This window comes from Choloepus didactylus, chromosome 7 (assembly GCF_015220235.1).
Source record: "Choloepus didactylus isolate mChoDid1 chromosome 7, mChoDid1.pri, whole genome shotgun sequence".
NCBI lineage: Eukaryota > Metazoa > Chordata > Mammalia > Pilosa > Megalonychidae > Choloepus > Choloepus didactylus.
The window spans coordinates 148,004,145-148,022,131 of NC_051313.1; the positions used below are offsets into that span (position 1 = coordinate 148,004,145).

General features: G+C 46.4%; 1 protein-coding gene across 4 annotated transcripts in view; it reads right to left on the reverse strand.

Annotated features, from left to right (window-relative positions):
* Positions 1 to 8,843: 8,843 nt before the first annotated feature.
* FARS2 (phenylalanyl-tRNA synthetase 2, mitochondrial) overlaps positions 8,844 to 17,987 on the reverse strand; it is a 618,388-nt gene continuing 609,244 nt past the window's right edge. For all 4 annotated transcript variants that reach the window (XM_037844227.1, XM_037844225.1, XM_037844228.1 and 1 more), the window contains one exon: positions 8,844 to 9,128. In XM_037844227.1, the coding sequence (XP_037700155.1) occupies positions 8,990 to 9,128 (139 nt within the window). In that variant the 3' untranslated portion in view covers positions 8,844 to 8,989. The remainder of the gene's footprint in view (positions 9,129 to 17,987) is intronic.

A 17,987-nucleotide genomic window follows, 5' to 3' on the forward strand; every position in this document is an offset into this window, starting at 1 on the left:
CTCTTTGACAAACTTCCCTGATGCAGAAGTCTTGAGGGTTGAGCCCAGTGGGAAGCTGGTTGGATGTCCCAGTTGAGTTGCCTCGTCAGGTCCCAGCACGCCTAGGCTGTCCTCCCTCCCTCACCTGGGACTCCAATCTGAGGGCTCTAGAAGCAGATGACAATAAAAGAGAATCGTGGCCTGTCCTGGATTCTCAAACAACATATGCCATTCACTTTGGGCTCCAAGTACAGCTTAATTAGTCTCCCAGCCAGGGATATTTTCCTCTCCTCCTGCCCTTCATGGTGACCTATTTTTAAAGGCCCTGCCCAATGGAGAGGCAGCACACTACAGGGAGAGAGATTCAGAAACGGGGGCATTGGGCCTGGAATTAAGAGAAATGGGTTTTAGTGGTCCCCATTGCTAGTTACCAAATAGCTGAATGACTTCAGGCAAGTCTGGGGGACACAGATGGTCACCTATAAAATACCATTCCCCATTCCCTTTATTTTTTCTAGTAGAGTGTTTTTCCTACATTTGAGGCTGGAAATGCTAGATACTCCCTTTCCCAGTTGTGGTTGCAGCTGGAGTGTGGGTCTGGCCAATGGGACTTAAAGGGAAGTTGGTTGAGGAAATACCTGAGAAAGATTTTCCCTCTTGTGGTGGGTTGAATTATGTACCCCGATTTAGACCTGTTCTTGGACTTAAACACTTTCCCGTAGTGTGAACCAACTGTAAGTAGGATCTCTTGAAGCTGTTATTTTTAGTAAAGGTATGACCCAACTGATTGAGGTTGGGGGTCCTTTATAAGCAGAAGAAATTCAGACAATGTGAAAAAAAGCCAATGGGAGGCAATGGAAGCTGGAAGTCAACAGAACCTGGAGGAGAAAGGGGAGGACATTGCCATGTGACGGGAAAGCCAAGGAACTCAAGGAACTCAACTCACAGAATGCTGGCCAGCCAGAATGCTGCTGATCCTTGGAGAAAGCAAGTCTTCTAGCCTCTGAAACCAAGAGCCAATATATATTCTTGTTGTTGAGCTAACCTATTATGTGGTATTGGTCTTAGCAGCCTGAAAAACTAAGATACCTATGATAAAAAGAAATACACGAAGAGAAATCAAGAGCCTTGCCCTCTTCCTCCCTGCTTTTGGTGGTGGTTGTGTGGGGAAATGCTGGTTGATGCTTTTGCAGCCACATTGCAACCACAAGGGAAGACACTGCCAACATTCTGTGGTTGGCAATGCAAAGATGGGAAGAGCCTGTGTACTTGAGGACAGGTTGAGCCACTGACCAGCCCTGTCACCTCCAGACTTCTTGTTCTAGGACATAATTATTTAAGTCAAATTAGATTGGGTATTCTGATGCTTATAATTGGAATCATCCAAATAATATAAGTCATTTTACTTCTCTGGACCTAAGCAATTCATCTCTAAAATGGGGGCACTTGACAAAATGATCTCCAAAGTTCCTTTAAGCTCAGAACTTCTGGTATGCTACCTACTGTCCCATCTTTCCAGAAGCTTCCAGACCTTTCCGTTCAATTAGATGGTGGCCCTCTCTGAACCCACAGCTAGATTCCCATTATCCCTTTCGTTGTCTACTTACCAGGCTTAATGCTAGCAGCTTTCATGTATGCTGTCTTCTAATCCTTATGACAATCTGGTGTCCCATTCTGCAGAGGAGGCTCAGTGAGGTTAAGTGGTCTGCTCAGGGGCACTGCGTTTGAAATTGCATCTGCCAGATTCCCAAGCCTGAGCTCTTAGCCCCTCTGTTGAAAATGTGCTTTAGGTCACTCCTCTGTTAAAAAGTTCTCTCAAGCCCTGATACACACATGGCATAAGCTCCAAAAGGTAACACTGTCTGTCCTGGCCTCAGTGGAGTCACCAGCAAATACCATTCAGAGCCTGCTGGAGAGGCTGGCACAGAAAAGGCTGTGCCCATCTGGAATAGCACAGCTTAACTGCATCAGAGCCAATCAGCCCGAAGTGTGATGTAGGGGTCCTGGCATTGCTTATAGTTCCCTCTTACGGGATTCTGTGGGTGGGCCCTTCAGGAAGGGACAGAGAGGCCGAGTGAGCATGTTGTCCCCATGCTATTACCAGGCCTGGCTGCCTTTGCCCGTCCTGGGCATGCAGCTGATTAATGCACAGCGACAGGAGAGTTGGCCTGCTGCCCTCAGCCGGGAGCCCTAATTTGCCAGGCGACATTTCCATAATCAGAGGGGGTGAGCAGGTGACCAGGCCCAGGGTACTTCCCGCTGGCAGGGGCTGTGGCTCCATTCCCATCGTCTAGGTTGGAATTAAATCCAGGCAGGAGCAGCCTTCCATAGGTGTGCTGGGCAGGAGGCAGATAGAGAGGGGAAAGAGGGAGGGAGGGACAGACAGAGGGATGGAGGGACAGAGCAACTGAAGGATGGAAGGAGCACTGCCCAGCTGCCTGAGCTGGGGCTTTGCAGGTTAGGGAAAACGAGTGACAAAGGGATTGAAGATGTCACTCGTGTTGTCCTCGGTTATCCCTGTGGGCAGTCCAGACTTCCTTTGCCTGGGTCAAGTTGGGGAAGCCATGACATGTGGCTGACTACGGGGGCACAGTAAAGCCCTCATCAACAAGCCACTACCTGCCAACAGGGGTGGAACAGGAGTCTGAGCTATGGCCTGTGGGGTTAATGGGCTCCCAATGGGCTCCAGTTAAATTCTGCTACTCCTCTTCCCAACCACAGTGGCGAATTCCCTGGGGACCCTGAACACCGTCGCCTGGGAGGGCAGACACCCCCGGGAGTATGTGAGGATGCCCCTCAGTTTCTCCCTGGTGAGCATGGGCAGCCAGTGGCCCTCTGCCCTGCTGGGCCCAGATGCCAAGGTCACAGTCAGCAGAACCCACAATCGTGCCCCTCTCTGCACAGGCAGGCCCTCCGCAGCCGACTTTGTCCCACTTAGGAGCTCGCCGGCCCGGTTGGCTCCTCTGAGTGTCGGCCACATGTTCTGGGCTCTGTGGCTTGATCCTGGGGTTCTCTCCAGGGCACCCCTCCAGGGGCTGCACAGATCACCTGGAGACCTTGTTAAAATGCAGGTTCAGATTCAGCAGGTCCGGGGAGGGACCGGGGGATCTGCATTTCTAGCAAGCTCCCCAGTAATGCCAGTCCAGGAACCTCACTTTCAATAGCCAGAAGCTGGTTTATCGAGCCTCGTTGAAGAGGTCAAGTACAGCCGGCTGCCCTGGGGAGAGGTGGAGAGGAGCAAGGTTCGTGTGTTGTAAGGGCAGAAATGAGAATGTTCCGGCTTAATATTCACCAAAATATATTTTCCACAGTACAGGTGTACGGCCAGATACGCCCCAAGCCTTCCTCGCTAGAAGCTGCCAGCTGTTTTTTCAGTGGCCAAATCCCTGGGAAGGTGGGAAGGACAGACTGCTGGTTTCAAGATGTGTTTCCACCTGAGCTCCGACTCAGTAAAATTACCAAGCAGCTCCCAGGTTCCCCTTTACATGCAGGCGTCTTCCAGGGCACGGGGAATTTTCATGTGATCGAGGAGAATCAAGTATTTGCCCTCGTGGAGCTTCTATTTGAGTCAGAGGAGCACAGAGCAGGCACATGGCTGCACAAACGCAACTTACAACTAGGTCAAGTGCTCCAAAGGAGAAACTGAAGTGCTCTTAGGAGAGGGCATGGAGCAGGGGGCCTGGCCTCTGCTAAGCGGGTCAGGGAAGTCTTACCTGAACGTGACATTCGAGCTGGGACCTTGCGGTTAGGTAGGAGTTTGGCAGCAGGGACAGCACTGCAGGTAGAGGGAACGGCATCCAGCGAGTATAGCATCCTTGGGGCTTCCCCGGCTTTCACTGGGGGGCCTGCCAGTGCCAGGCAGGAATGGGGGGGTCAATAGACCACTTACAGGAATTTAGCAAATGGTGAGCTACTCCTTCCTTTACACCCTCACTCATTTCCAGAGGAAATTCAGCCTCAGGGATGTAATGTGACTCATCTATGGTGGGCTGATCTTAGAATACTGACCTCAACTCAGCCTTGGGCTTGTTCCAGGACCCAGGAGGTGCCTCCGTTCAGCTCCCCTCCCAAGAGCAGCCCCTGAGCTCAGGGATGGGCTTTAGGCCAATGAAGGCAAGAAAAAGGACCAGCCCAGGGGGGGTCTCACCAGCACTGCTGGAAACCTGCCTGCAGCCCCTGCTCTTCAAGGGGGCATTGGCTTTTGTTGGTGGTGGTGACGGCTTTTGTTTTTGTTTTTGGCTTTTACAGCAATGGGACATTGCCCAGTACAGAAGCCACATAGGAGGCTCAGAGCCAACACAATCTTGAGCAATTGTTGAAGTCAGGAACAACTCATGACCTCCTCTCTCTGGTCCCTCCCCTGGTGCTAGGATACCTCCTGGGAATATGAGCCATTCTTGCTCGGTCCTTAGATGCCTCAGCTTCAAAGTTTCTTCCGTCACTCAGGAGCTGACCCTTCAGCTGCGACTGTGTCCTTGCATCCGATTTTCTGACCTGAAGGAGCTGTGGTTGCAACTGCTGACCCATCGACCGACCCCTTTGAACGTCTGAGAATAAAGAGGGGTTTCTAAGAGCTTCAACGTAGAGCCCATGGCTGCCTCCCAGGGTCCCCGTCACACAGCCAGCACCTCACCGATAGGTCCTGTGGCTGTTGTGGTGGCTGCTGCCACCATGCTGGGGACGTGGCTGCCACAACGTGGCTCACCTGCCGTCACCAAGGTCCGGAGGGCTCTGCCGTGGGAGAACCTGGGCAAGTGTGTGGGGAGGAGCAGAAAGCAAGGGTGGGTAGGCTGGGAGACGGGGTCTTGCCGTTCATTGCTCACCTGGAGAATGGAGATCATGGTGGTCCCAGCCTCATGGGGTTGTGAGGATTGAAGAAGAGGCACACGAAGTCCACAAGGGCTGGTCCTTTTCTGCTTTGTTTACAGCTCCATCTCCTACCCCAGAGCAGTGCCCATAACTCTCCGAAAGGCTGAAGGTATGTAGAGCACGTTCCTGGGACACTGTCAGTGGTGTTCCATCACCTCTGCCATCACTGTTGATGGCGAGGGCATCCCCTTCCCATATGAGGCAAACAATGACGTGACCTACACATGGGGGTCAGTGGGGCCATCTCAGCAGGAACTGCTATGTGCTACCTAAGTGATGATGACCGCTGGGAAGAGAGGAAACAGTTGGGCCCCTTCAGGTGTCTGGGCAGGCAGGACCAGCTGGGTGGGTGTTTGGAGGCTGCCATATATTCTTTGAGTTCCTCTTATATAAGAGAAAGGAAAAGAACGTCCAGTGCCGCAGGGCTTCCTTTTTCATTTCTTAAGTGCCCCGACCACCAGGCAGAGCTGTGAGCATCAGGTCACCGTTCAACCAGGTTGACGGGCACAAGCCCCAGGGACTGACTCAACGGGGTCTGGCTCAGTGGGAAGACGAAGGGTGAGGATGGGATGAGGGCACAAATGAGCTCTCCACCACAGCTCTGAGAGTCTGTGGCTGCAGAATTTGTCTTCTGGGGATTTGGGGGCACCTGCTGTCCTCAGTTCAACTGGTCTCTTTAGAGGTCTGGTCCTATGGATGGGTGAGACATGCAATGAAAGAGAAGGATGCTTTGTCCTCCCCTCTAGGATGTGGGCTTTAGATCATCCCAAGAATAGGAAAACCCCTCCCCTGAGTGTTCTCTCCTGCCTCGCTGGCTCCTAGGATGTCCTGCCCGTGAAGGAGGGTCTGAGAAGGACCAGACAGCAGCAGTGCAGAGATGTCCTCCAGGTGACTAAAGCCCATGGCTCTTTTGGGAGCCACCAGCTTTCCCAAGGGGCTGCAGCCTCAGTGGGAATCTCCCTGACCAGGGCTCTTCAGGGTCCTTACACAAAGACACGCTCAGTATGTGCAATCAGATATGGTGTTAGGAAATATCAGCTCTGGAAATCCAGCTTCTAGGCCCAGCTCTGCAGTAATTAGCTATGCCCTTGGGTATGTCATTTTCATCCCTTTCTTAGTTTCCCAAGGCTGCTGTATCAGAGTGCCAGGAACTTAAAACAACGGAAGTTTATTGTTTCGCAGTTCTGGAGGCTGAATTCCAAAATCAAGGTGTTGGCAGGGCCACGCTCCCTCTAAAACCTGTAGGGGCAGAATCCTTGCTTGCCTCTCCTGGCTTCCGGTGTGTGCCAGCCACCCTTGGGATTCCTTGGCTTGCAGCTGCAGCCCTTCAATCTCGGCTTCTCTTGTCACATCGTGCTCTGTGTGTCCCAATCTCCTCTTTTTGCAAGGACAACAAATCATATTGGTTCAGGGCCCACCCTAACCCCATTAAGCCTTGTCTTCACTAATCATGGCTTCAAATACCCTGTTTCCAACGAGGGTCACGTTCACAGGAGCAGGTGTTAGGACTGGAACATGTCTCTTTGGGGGACACAATTCAACCCTTTGGTGTCCCCAATTAGAGAATAAGGACAAGGGGATGATTGAAATATTGCAGGCTTCTATCTTTTTACTTGAATAATAATAATCAGAGCAGGTATTATTTCCTCATGGCTTGTTGGGGGATAGGTTCTGTGTTAAGTGTAGTGCAGGCGACAGGTCATTCAATCCTCATAGCAAACCTCTGAAGCAGGTGTTATTATGAAGCAGGTATTATTTTTATTCTCATTTTACAAAGGAGGGGCTGAGGACTCCCAGAGGGTCACAGGGATGGCTGGGATCAGCCACAGTCGTACTTCTGCCGTATGGGAATTGTATGTTTCTTGAACTGCAAAGTGGCTGTTCGTTTTGTGGATTAAATTATCCTCCTTTTAAATTTTTTTCCTTTTGAATTATTTTCCTGCGGGCATCTGTCTTAGTTTCCTAGGGTGACTGTGACAAAGACCCACAGAGTAGGTGACTTCAAAGAAGCAGAACTTTATTGTCTTACAGTTCTGGAGGCTGAAAATCCAAAATCAAGGTATCGGCAAGGCCAAGTGCTCCCCAAAGCCACGAGGGGAGGATCCTTTCTTGCATCTTCCAGGTTCTGGTGTTTGCATCCTTGGCGTTCCTCGGCTGTAGCACTTTAATAATCGCTGCATCTCTTGTCACAGGGAAGTCTCCTCTCTGTCTGCCTGGGTCCAAACTCCCTCTCCTTATAAGGACACTGGTCATATCTGCTTAGGGCCAGCCCCAATCCAGTGCGGCTTCATCTTAACTAATTCCATCTTCAAATACCCTATTTCCAAATATGCTGACACTCATGGGACTGGGGCTTAGGACTTGAACATGTGTTTTGGGGCTTTGCTATTCAATCCACCACAGCATCCCATGAGAGAGTAAAGAGCTGGCTTCCCTGGTGGTAGAGCAGGTTTGCTGCTGCCTGGGTGCCAGCTAGCCAGAGTGGGACCCTGAGGGCAGCCCCCACAAGCCCTTACAAGACAGAACGGAGCCCCAGAGAGCAGGAGGGACGTGCAGACACCACTGACAGCTAAACTTCTGTTGGGTAGAGATTCCTATCTGGAAGCAGAAGGCTGGAGCTAGTGTGAGTCTTGTCACGTCCTGGTTATTTTCTGGTCAAGTCCTTGACTTCCTGAAGCTTCTGAGCCTCATTTGTAAAACTTAGACTTGAGAGGCAAGCGGGAGAAAGCCCCCTGGGAGCTTCTGGAATGTTGGCCCCACCCCAGGCGCTATAGCATGCAGGGCTCGGCACAAGTATAGATTTCACAAACGTTTGCTTCTCAGAATGAAAGCTCAAGCTGCAGGCTATGGGGCAGCACCATTGTTTTGAGCATTAGCTATGCAGCTTGTTTTGCCAGGGGATATTAACAAATGCTTAACCCATCCTGGAGAGGAAGGGCATTTCTCAAAATGCAGCTCCAAGCTGGGTCAGAAAGGGTCTGCTTAGCAAATGCTGCCGAAGGAGGGAACTGCTGATTGTGTTGTGCATTCCAGAGCTGGTCCGTTCATTGGAGAAATTGCTCATGGTGGACCCAGGACCCTGGACAGAGGGCGGTTGACTTTTGGCTTCCAGCCTAGGGTATGGGATATGGGGCCCGGCTCCCTTGATTCCATGAAAAGCCAAATGAATCAAAACTGAGAAGCCCAATCGAATAACATGGTCAGATGACATTAAAGCTCATTTCTTCCCTTTGGGAAGCAGCTGCCCACCCCCCATCACCTTTAGCTGGTAATGGCCACCGCTCATCAAATATTGATCCCAACACTTGCAAACTGGAGGCCAGCGATGGAATCTGCTTATTAAAACTGGTCATGAATGAAGCAGGCAGACTACAAAGTGCCTGGGATGGGAAGGGGGGACTTCAAAGCCCCACATTCTTCCATAAAGATTGTCTTTGGAAGCAGAGACCTCCTGTTAGGAAAAAAGCTCTAAGGGATTTCAAGGAACTGGCCCCTCTCTGAGCCTCCAAGACCCCAGAGCAGCGCTCTCTCCTTTTTTTCCCTCTTCTGTGGGGCAAGAGGCAGATAAGCCCAAGCCCTGGGGCCAGAAGGGTTTATGAAAAGCAAACAGAAGTCTCACCCCAGCTCAGAGATGTGGCTCCCTTCTCTTTTGAGGGGAGCCCTGGCATTTCATTAGCATCCTCTTTGAAGTCTGCCCTTTAAAAAACAGGGTGGAAAAAAGAGAAGGGAGAAAGGAACCGAGGCTGACTCAAAAAGCTTTCTGTATCAGAGTTTCGGGATGTTCCCAAGTGTTTGGCTTCACTCATTACATGGATGGAAGAGCCTGTCAAGCAAGAAATAATATCTGGTGTTTTCACTTAATGGAATCCAAGGATCAAATAACAACGCTGAGCACCAACAGGCAACACATTTGTAAAAGGAATCACAGGGAGCTCTTACATGACGGCTCCTTTCTTCCCCTTTCTCCAAATAAGAGACAAACGCTATGCCAACTCTTTCTCAAAAGTGATCCTTTATTTTCTGAAAGTCCTAAAACTGACTCATTTATCAAAAGATGCCTGATGCCCTGGTTCAGGTACAATATCTTTTCCTCTTTCAGCTGTGAGCCATTGGGGGCACCCAGCCTGGGGGAAGTGTGACATCAAAACCTGCCCTCCACGCCCAGGTCCCGCACGGCGGCCTCTTGGATGGCCTGGTGGACGTGCTTGAGCTCCCTCTGGGACAGGGTGCGCTCCATGTGGCGGTAGGTGATGCGGTAGCAGTGGCTGGTCTTGTGCGTCCTGGAAGATGGAAGAGAAAGGCGGGTGAGAGAGGGACAAAGGGGCCTGCCTTCTGCATCCCCGCGTGGCCCGTATCTCCACAGACACAAGTGGAGAATCGAGGACACATCTGAGTACCAAGACATGACACTGCAAAAATATCGTTTGCCCCTATGACCTGGCATCTTCGGGGGGGGATGATGGTTAGGGAAACCTTAGCCTTGAATAACCGAGATTGCTGGTTCCCATTGGCTGGATGTATCCGAGTCCTCTGGGAAGCTTCTTAGGAATTTGATTCAGCAGGTGGGAGGTGGGACTTGGGCTTCTGGCTTTTTCCCGTGCTCCCAGGTGATTCGGACAAGCAGATGGGGTTAGAGACCATTGCCAGGGCTCCTCTGCCCTTTCTACATTGTGGAAAATCATCTTGTTTGTAAGGCACACTGCAGTAACTGGGGAGGCTGTGCCAGGGGCTTTGGCCACTCGGGAGGCTGAGGGGCTGTACCCACCCAGCACCCCTGTAGGCCCTGGGGGGCATTCACGGGGCCACCTGGTCAGTTACTTTAATCCTCTGCTTTTACAATGGTGGTGCTGACTCAGCTTCAGGAATAAATGGGTGGTTATTGAGTATATGGAATAAATGGGTAATTATTGCACATGTGGAATAAAGGCATAATTCTCAAATATGTAAAAACCATGCTAGTAAGGCCTTCTATTTGCATGACAGTTTCTAAGACATACTATATGGTAGTGAATTTGGCCTCCAAAGTGAGGTCTGGCCTTTGTCTCTGGAAGCTGGGAGATACTCTTGGAATGTTTGGAATTTCCCATGATAGGAGTGTCTCTTGACCAATGCTCCTGATTTCAGTGTACCAGACTCCACACACACCCAAGCCCCAGGTACCAAACGCCAGTTAGACAGAAATATTGGCGTAGAGGGAAACTGAGATGCCCCCACGAGTGGGAGATGATCATACGGTGCACCCAAGACCCCTGCTGCTGCCAAGTTCAGCGAATGCCCCAATTGTGGACAACTGACCTTCTACGAGGGCGCCAAGACCATTCAATGGGGCCATCTTGTAGCCTTCCCTATGGAATTTGGATTTGCCAATCCCACAGTTGCATAAGCCAATTCCTATAATAAATCTCTTAATATTCACACACATACACATATGTATATATATGCATATATGTGTATATACATATGTATATATATGTGTGTGTGTGTGTGTGTGTGTGTGTGTGTGTGTGTGTGTGTGTGTATCCTGTCAGTTCTGTACCTCTAGAGACTAATACAGACCCTTTTCTCACACCATAGAAAAAAAAATAACTCGAAGATGGCAGACTGGTGAGCTGTATGTTTTAGTTACTCCTCCAGGAAAGTAGGTAAAAAGCCAGGAACTGCGTGGACTGGACACCACAGAGCAATCTGTCTTTGGGCATACTTCATACAACACTCATGAAAACGTGGAACTGCTGAGATCAGCGAAATCTGTAAGTTTTTGCGGCCAGGGGACCCGCGCCCCTCCCTGCCAGGCTCAGTCCCGGGGGAGGAGGGGCTGTCAGCTCCAGGAAGGAGAAGGGAGAATTGCAGTGGCTGCTCTTACCGGAAACTCATTCTACTGATTCAAACTCCAACCATAGATAGACTGAGGCCAGACACCAGAGACTCTGAGAGCAGCCAGCCCAGCAGAGAGGAGACAGGCATAGAAAAAAAACAACACGAAAAACTCCAAAATAAAAGCAGAGGATTTTTGGAGTTCTGGTGAACACAGAAAGGGGAAGGGCGGAGATCAGGCCTTGAGGCGCATATGCAAATCCCGAAGCAAGGCTGATCTCTCTGCCCTGGGCACCTTTCCTTAATGGCCCTGGTTGCTTTGTCTATTAGCATTTCAATAACCCATTAGATCTCTGAGGAGGGCCGTTTTTTTTTTTTTTTTTTTTAAATCCTTTTTCCTTTTTCTAAAACAATTACTCTAAGAAGCTCAATACAGAAAGCTTCAAAGAATTGAAATTTGGGCACGTCAAGTCAAGAGCAGAACTAAGAGAACTCTGAGACAAAAGGCAATAATCCAGTGGCTGAGAAAATTCACTAAACAACACAACTTCCCAAGAAAAGGGGGGTGTCCGCTCACAGCCACCATCCTGGTGGACAGGAAACACTCCTGCCCATCGCCAGCCCCATAGCCCAGAGCTGCCCCAGACAACCCAGTGTGACGGAAGTGCTTCAAATAACAGGCACACACCACAAAACTGGGCGTGGACATTAGCCTTCCCTGCAACCTCAGCTGAATGTCCCAGAGCTGGGAAGGGGGAGCAGTGTGAATTAACAGAGCCCCATTCAGCCATCATTTGAGCAGACTGGGAGCCTCCCAACACAGCCCAGCAGCCCAGAACTGCCCTGGGGGGACGGCACTCACCTGCGACATAGCACAGTCATCCCTCAACAGAGGACCCGGGGTGCACAGCCTGGAAGAGGGGCCCACTTGCAAGTCTCAGGAGCCATACGCCAATACCAAAGACTTGTGGGTCAGTGGCAGAGACAAACTGTGGCAGGACGGAACTGAAGGATTAGACTATTGCAGTAGCTTTAAAACTCTAGGATCATCAGGGAGATTTGATTGTTAGGGCCACCCCCCCTCCCCGACTGCCCAGAAACACGCCCCACATACAGGGCAGGCAACACCAACTACACACGCAAGCTTGGGACACCAATTGGGCCCCACAAGACTCACTCCCCCACTCACCAAAAAGGCTAAGCAGGGGAGATCTGGCTTGTGGAGAACAGGTGGCTCGTGGACGCCACCTGCTGGTTAGTTAGAGAAAGTGTACTCCACGAAGCTGTAGATCTGATAAATTAGAGATAAGGACTTCAACTGGTCTACAAACCCTAAAAGAACCCTATCAAGGTCAGCAAATGCCACGAGGCCAAAAACAACAGAAAATTATAAAGCATATGAAAAAACCAGACGATATGGATAACCCAAGCCCAAGCACCCAAATCAAAAGACCAGAAGAGACACACCTAGAGCAGCTACTCAAAGAACTAAAGATGAACAATGAGACCCTAGTACGGGATATGAAGGAAATCAAGAAGACCCTAGAAGAGCATAAAGAAGACATTGCAAGACTAAATAAAAAAATGGATGATCTTATGGAAATTAAAGAAACTGTTGACCAAATTAAAAAGATTCTGGACACTCATAGTACAAGACTAGAGGAAGTTGAACAACGAATCAGTGACCTGGAAGATGAGAGAATGGAAAATGAAAGCATAAAAGAAAGAATGGGGAAAAAAAATTGAAAAACTCGAAATGGACCTCAGGGATATGATAGATAATATGAAACGTCCGAATATAAGACTCATTGGTGTCCCAGAAGGGGAAGAAAAGGGTAAAGGTCTAGGAAGAGTATTCAAAGAAATTGTTGGGGAAAACTTCCCAAATCTTCTAAACAACATAAATACACAAATCATAAATGCTCAGCGAACTCCAAATAGAATAAATCCAAAAAAACCCACTCTGAGACATATACTGATCACACTGTCAAACATAGAAGAGAAGGAGCAAGTTCTGAAAGCAGCAAGAGAAAAGCAATTCACCACATACAAAGGAAACAGCATAAGACTAAGTAGTGACTACTCAGCAGCCACCATGGAGGCGAGAAGGCAGTGGCACGATATATTTAAAATTCTGAGTGAGAGGAATTTCCAGCCAAGAATACTTTATCCAGCAAAGCTCTCCTTCAAATTTGAGGGAGAGCTTAAATTTTTCACAGACAAAGAAATGCTGAGAGAATTTGCTAACAAGAGACCTGCCCTACTGGAGATACTAAAGGGAGCCCTACAGACAGAGAAACAAAGACAGGACAGAGAGACTTGGAGAAAGGTTCAGTACTAAAGAGATTCGGTATGGGTACAATAAAGGATATTAATAGAGAGAGGGAAAAATATGGCAAACATAATCCAAAGGATAAGATGGCCGATTCAAGAAATGCCTTCACGGTTTTAACGTTGAATGTAAATGGATTAAACTCCCCAATTAAAAGATATAGATTCGCAGAATGGATCAAAAAAAATGAACCATCAATATGTTGCATACAAGAGACTCATCTTAGACACAGGGACACAAAGAAACTGAAAGTGAAAGGATGGAAAAAAATATTTCATGCAAGCTACAGCCAAAAGAAAGCAGGTGTAGCAATATTAATCTCAGATAAAATAGACTTCAAATGCAGGGATGTTTTGAGAGACAAAGAAGGCCACTACATACTAATAAAAGGGGCAATTCAGCAAGAAGAAATAACAATCGTAAATGTCTATGCACCCAATCAAGGTGCCACAAAATACATGAGAGAAACATTGGCAAAACTAAAGGAAGCAATTGATGTTTCCACAATAATTGTGGGAGACTTCAACACATCACTCTCTCCTATAGATAGATCAACCAGACAGAAGACCAATAAGGAAATTGAAAACCTAAACAATCTGATAAATGAATTAGATTTAACAGACATCTACAGGACATTACATCCCAAATCAACAGGATACACATACTTTTCTAGTGCTCACGGAACTTTCTCCAGAATAGATCATATGCTGGGACATAAAACAAGCCTCAATAAATTTAAAAAGATTGAAATGATTCAAAGCACATTCTCTGACCACAATGGAATACAATTAGTAGTCAATAACCATCAGAGACTTAGAAAATTCACAAATACCTGGAGGTTAAACAACACACTCCTAAACAATCAGTGGGTTAAAGAAGAAATAGCAAGAGAAATTGCTAAATATATAGAGACGAATGAAAATGAGAACACAACATACCAAAACCTATGGGATGCAGCAAAAGCAGTGCTAAGGGGGAAATTTATAGCACTAAACGCATATATTAAAAAGGAAGAAAGAGCCAAAATCAAAGAACTAATGGATCAACTGAAGAAGCTAGAAAATGAACAGCAAACCAATCCTAAACCAAGTACAAGAAAAGAAATAACAAGGATTAAAGCAGAAATAAATGACATAGAGAACAAAAAAACAATAGAAAGGATAAATATCACCAAAAGTTGGTTCTTTGAGAAGATCAACAAGATTGACAAGCCCCTAGCTAGACTGACAAAATCAAAAAGAGAGAAGACCCATATAAACAAAATAATGAATGAAAAAGGTGACATAACTGCAGATCCTGAAGAAATTAAAAAAATTATAAGAGGATATTATGAACAACTGTATGGCAACAAACTGGATAATGTAGAAGAAATGGACAATTTCCTGGAAACATATGAACAACCTAGACTGACCAGAGAAGAAATAGAAGACCTCAACCAACCCATCACAAGCAAAGAGATCCAATCAGTCATCAAAAATCTTCCCACAAATAAATGCCCAGGGCCAGATGGCTTCACAGGGGAATTCTACCAAACTTTCCAGAAAGAACTGATACCAATCTTACTCAAACTCTTTCAAAACATTGAAAAAAATGGAACACTACCTAACTCATTTTATGAAGCTAACATCAATCTAATACCAAAACCAGGCAAAGATGCTACAAAAAAGGAAAACTACCGGCCAATCTCCCTAATGAATATAGATGCAAAAATCCTCAACAAAATACTTGCAAATCGAATCCAAAGACACATTAAAAAAATCATACACCATGACCAAGTGGGGTTCATTCCAGGCATGCAAGGATGGTTCAACATAAGAAAAACAATCAATGTATTACAACACATTAAAAACTCGAAAGGGAAAAATCAATTGATCATCTCAATAGATGCTGAAAAAGCATTTGACAAAATCCAACATCCCTTTTTGATAAAAACACTTCAAAAGGTAGGAATTGAAGGAAACTTCCTCAACATGATAAAGAGCATATATGAAAAACCCACAGCCAGCATAGTACTCAATGGTGAGAGACTGAAAGCCTTCCCTCTAAGATCAGGAACAAGACAAGGATGCCCGCTGTCACCACTGTTATTCAACATTGTGCTGGAAGTGCTAGCCAGGGCAATCCGGCAAGACAAAGAAATAAAAGGCATCCAAATTGGAAAAGAAGAAGTAAAACTGTCATTGTTTGCAGATGATATGATCTTATATCTAGAAAACCCTGAGAAATCAACGATACACCTACTAGAGCTAATAAACAAATTTAGCAAAGTAGCGGGATACAAGATTAATGCACATAAGTCAGTAATGTTTCTATATGCTAGAAATGAACAAACTGAAGAGACACTCAAGAAAAAGATACCATTTTCAATAGCAACTAAAAAAATCAAGTACCTAGGAATAAACTTAACCAAAGATGTAAAAGACCTATACAAAGAAAACTACATAACTCTACTAAAAGAAATAGAAGGGGACCTTAAAAGATGGAAAAATATTCCATGTTCATGGATAGGAAGGCTAAATGTCATTAAGATGTCAATTCTACCCAAACTCATCTACAGATTCAATGCAATCCCAATCAAAATTCCAACAACCTACTTTGCAGACTTGGAAAAGCTAGTTATCAAATTTATTTGGAAAGGGAAGATGCCTCGAATTGCTAAAGACACTTTAAAAAAGAAAAACGAAGTGGGAGGACTTACACTCCCTGACTTTGAAGCTTATTATAAAGCCACAGTTGCCAAAACAGCATGGTACTGGCACAAAGATAGACATATAGATCAATGGAATCGAATTGAGAATTCAGAGATAGACCCTCAGATCTATGGCCGACTGATCTTTGATAAGGCCCCCAAAGTCACCGAACTGAGCCATAATGGTCTTTTCAACAAATGGGGCTGGGAGAGTTGGATATCCATATCCAAAAGAATGAAAGAGGACCCCTACCTCACCCCCTACACAAAAATTAACTCAAAATGGACCAAAGATCTCAATATAAAAGAAAGTACCATTAAACTCCTAGAAGATAATGTAGGAAAACATCTTCAAGACCTTGTATTAGGAGGCCACTTCCTAGACTTTACACCCAAAGCACAAGCAACAAAAGAGAAAATAGATAAATGGGAACTCCTCAAGCTTAGAAGTTTCTGCACCTCAAAGGAATTTCTCAAAAAGGTAAAGAGGCAGCCAACTCAATGGGAAAAAATTTTTGGAAACCATGTATCTGACAAAAGAGTGATATCTTGCATATACAAAGAAATCCTACAACTCAATGACAATAGTACAGACAGCCCAATTATAAAATGGGCAAAAGATATGAAAAGACAGTTCTCTGAAGAGGAAATACAAATGGCCAAGAAACACATGAAAAAATGTTCAGCTTCACTAGCTATTAGAGAGATGAAAATGAAGACCACAATGAGATACCATCTAACACCGGTTAGAATGGCTGCCATTAAACAAACAGGAAACTACAAATGCTGGAGGGGATGTGGAGAAATTGGAACTCTTATTCATTGTTGGTGGGACTGTATAATGGTTCAGCCACTCTGGAAGTCAGTCTGGCAGTTCCTTAGAAAACTAGAGATAGAGCTACCATTCGATCCAGCGATTGCACTTCTCGGGATATACCCGGAAGATCGGAAAGCAGTGACACGAACAGATATCTGCAAGCCAATGTTCATAGCAGCATTATTCACAATTGCCAAGAGATGGAAACAACCCAAATGTCCATCAACAGATGAGTGGATAAATAAAATGTGGTATATACACACGATGGAATACTACGCGGCAGTAAGAAGGAACGATCTGGTGAAACATATGACAACATGGATGAACCTTGAAGACATAATGCTGAGCGAAATAAGCCAGGCACAAAAAGAGAAATATTATATGCTACCACTAATGTGAACTTTGAAAAATGTAAAACAAATGGTTTATAATGTAGAATGTAGGGGAACTAGCAGTAGAGAGCAATTAAGGAAGGGGGAACAATAATCCAAGAAGAACAGATAAGCTATTTAACGTTCTGGGGATGCCCAGAAATGACTATGGTCTGTTAATTTCTGATGGATGTAGTAGGAACAAGTTCACTGAAATGTTGCTATAGTATGTAACTTTCTTGGGGTAAAGTAGGAACATGTTGGAAGTTAAGCAGTTATCTTAGGTTAGTTGTCTTTTTCTTACTCCCTTGCTATGGTCTCTTTGAAATGTTCTTTTATTGTATGTTTGTTTTCTTTTTAACTTTTTTTTCCATACAGTTGATTTGAAAAAAGAAGGGAAAGTTAAAAAAAAAAAAAAAAAGAAAAAAGACAAACAAGGAAAAAAAAAACAAACAAAAAAAAACGATGTAGTGCCCCCTTGAGGAGCCTGTGGAGAATGCAGGGGTATTCGCCTACCCCACCTCCATGGTTGCTAACATGACCACAGACATAGGGGACTGGTGGTTTGATGGGTTGAGCCCTCTACCATAAGTTTTACCCTTGGGAAGACGGTTGCTGCAAAGGAGAGGCTAGGCCTCCCTGTATTTGTGCCTAAGAGTCTCCTCCTGAATGCCTCTTTGTTGCTCAGATGTGGCCCTCTCTCTCTGGCTAAGCCAACTTGAAAGGTGAAATCACTGCCCTCCCCCCTACGTGGGATCAGACACCCAGGGAAGTGAATCTCCCTGGCAATGTGGAATATGACTCCCGGGGAGGAATGTAGACCCGGCATCGTGGGATGGAGAACATCTTCTTGACCAAAAGGGGGATGTGAAAGGAAATGAAATAAGCTTCAGTGGCAGAGAGATTCCAAAACGAGCCGAGAGATCACTCTGGTGGGCACTCTTACGCACACTTTAGACAACCTTTTTTAGGTTCTAAAGAATTGGGGTAGCTGGTGGTGGATACCTGAAACTATTAAACTACAACCCAGAACCCATGAATCTCGAAGACAGTTGTATAAAAATGTAGCTTATGAGGGGTGACAGTGGGATTGGGAATGCCATAAGGACCAAACTC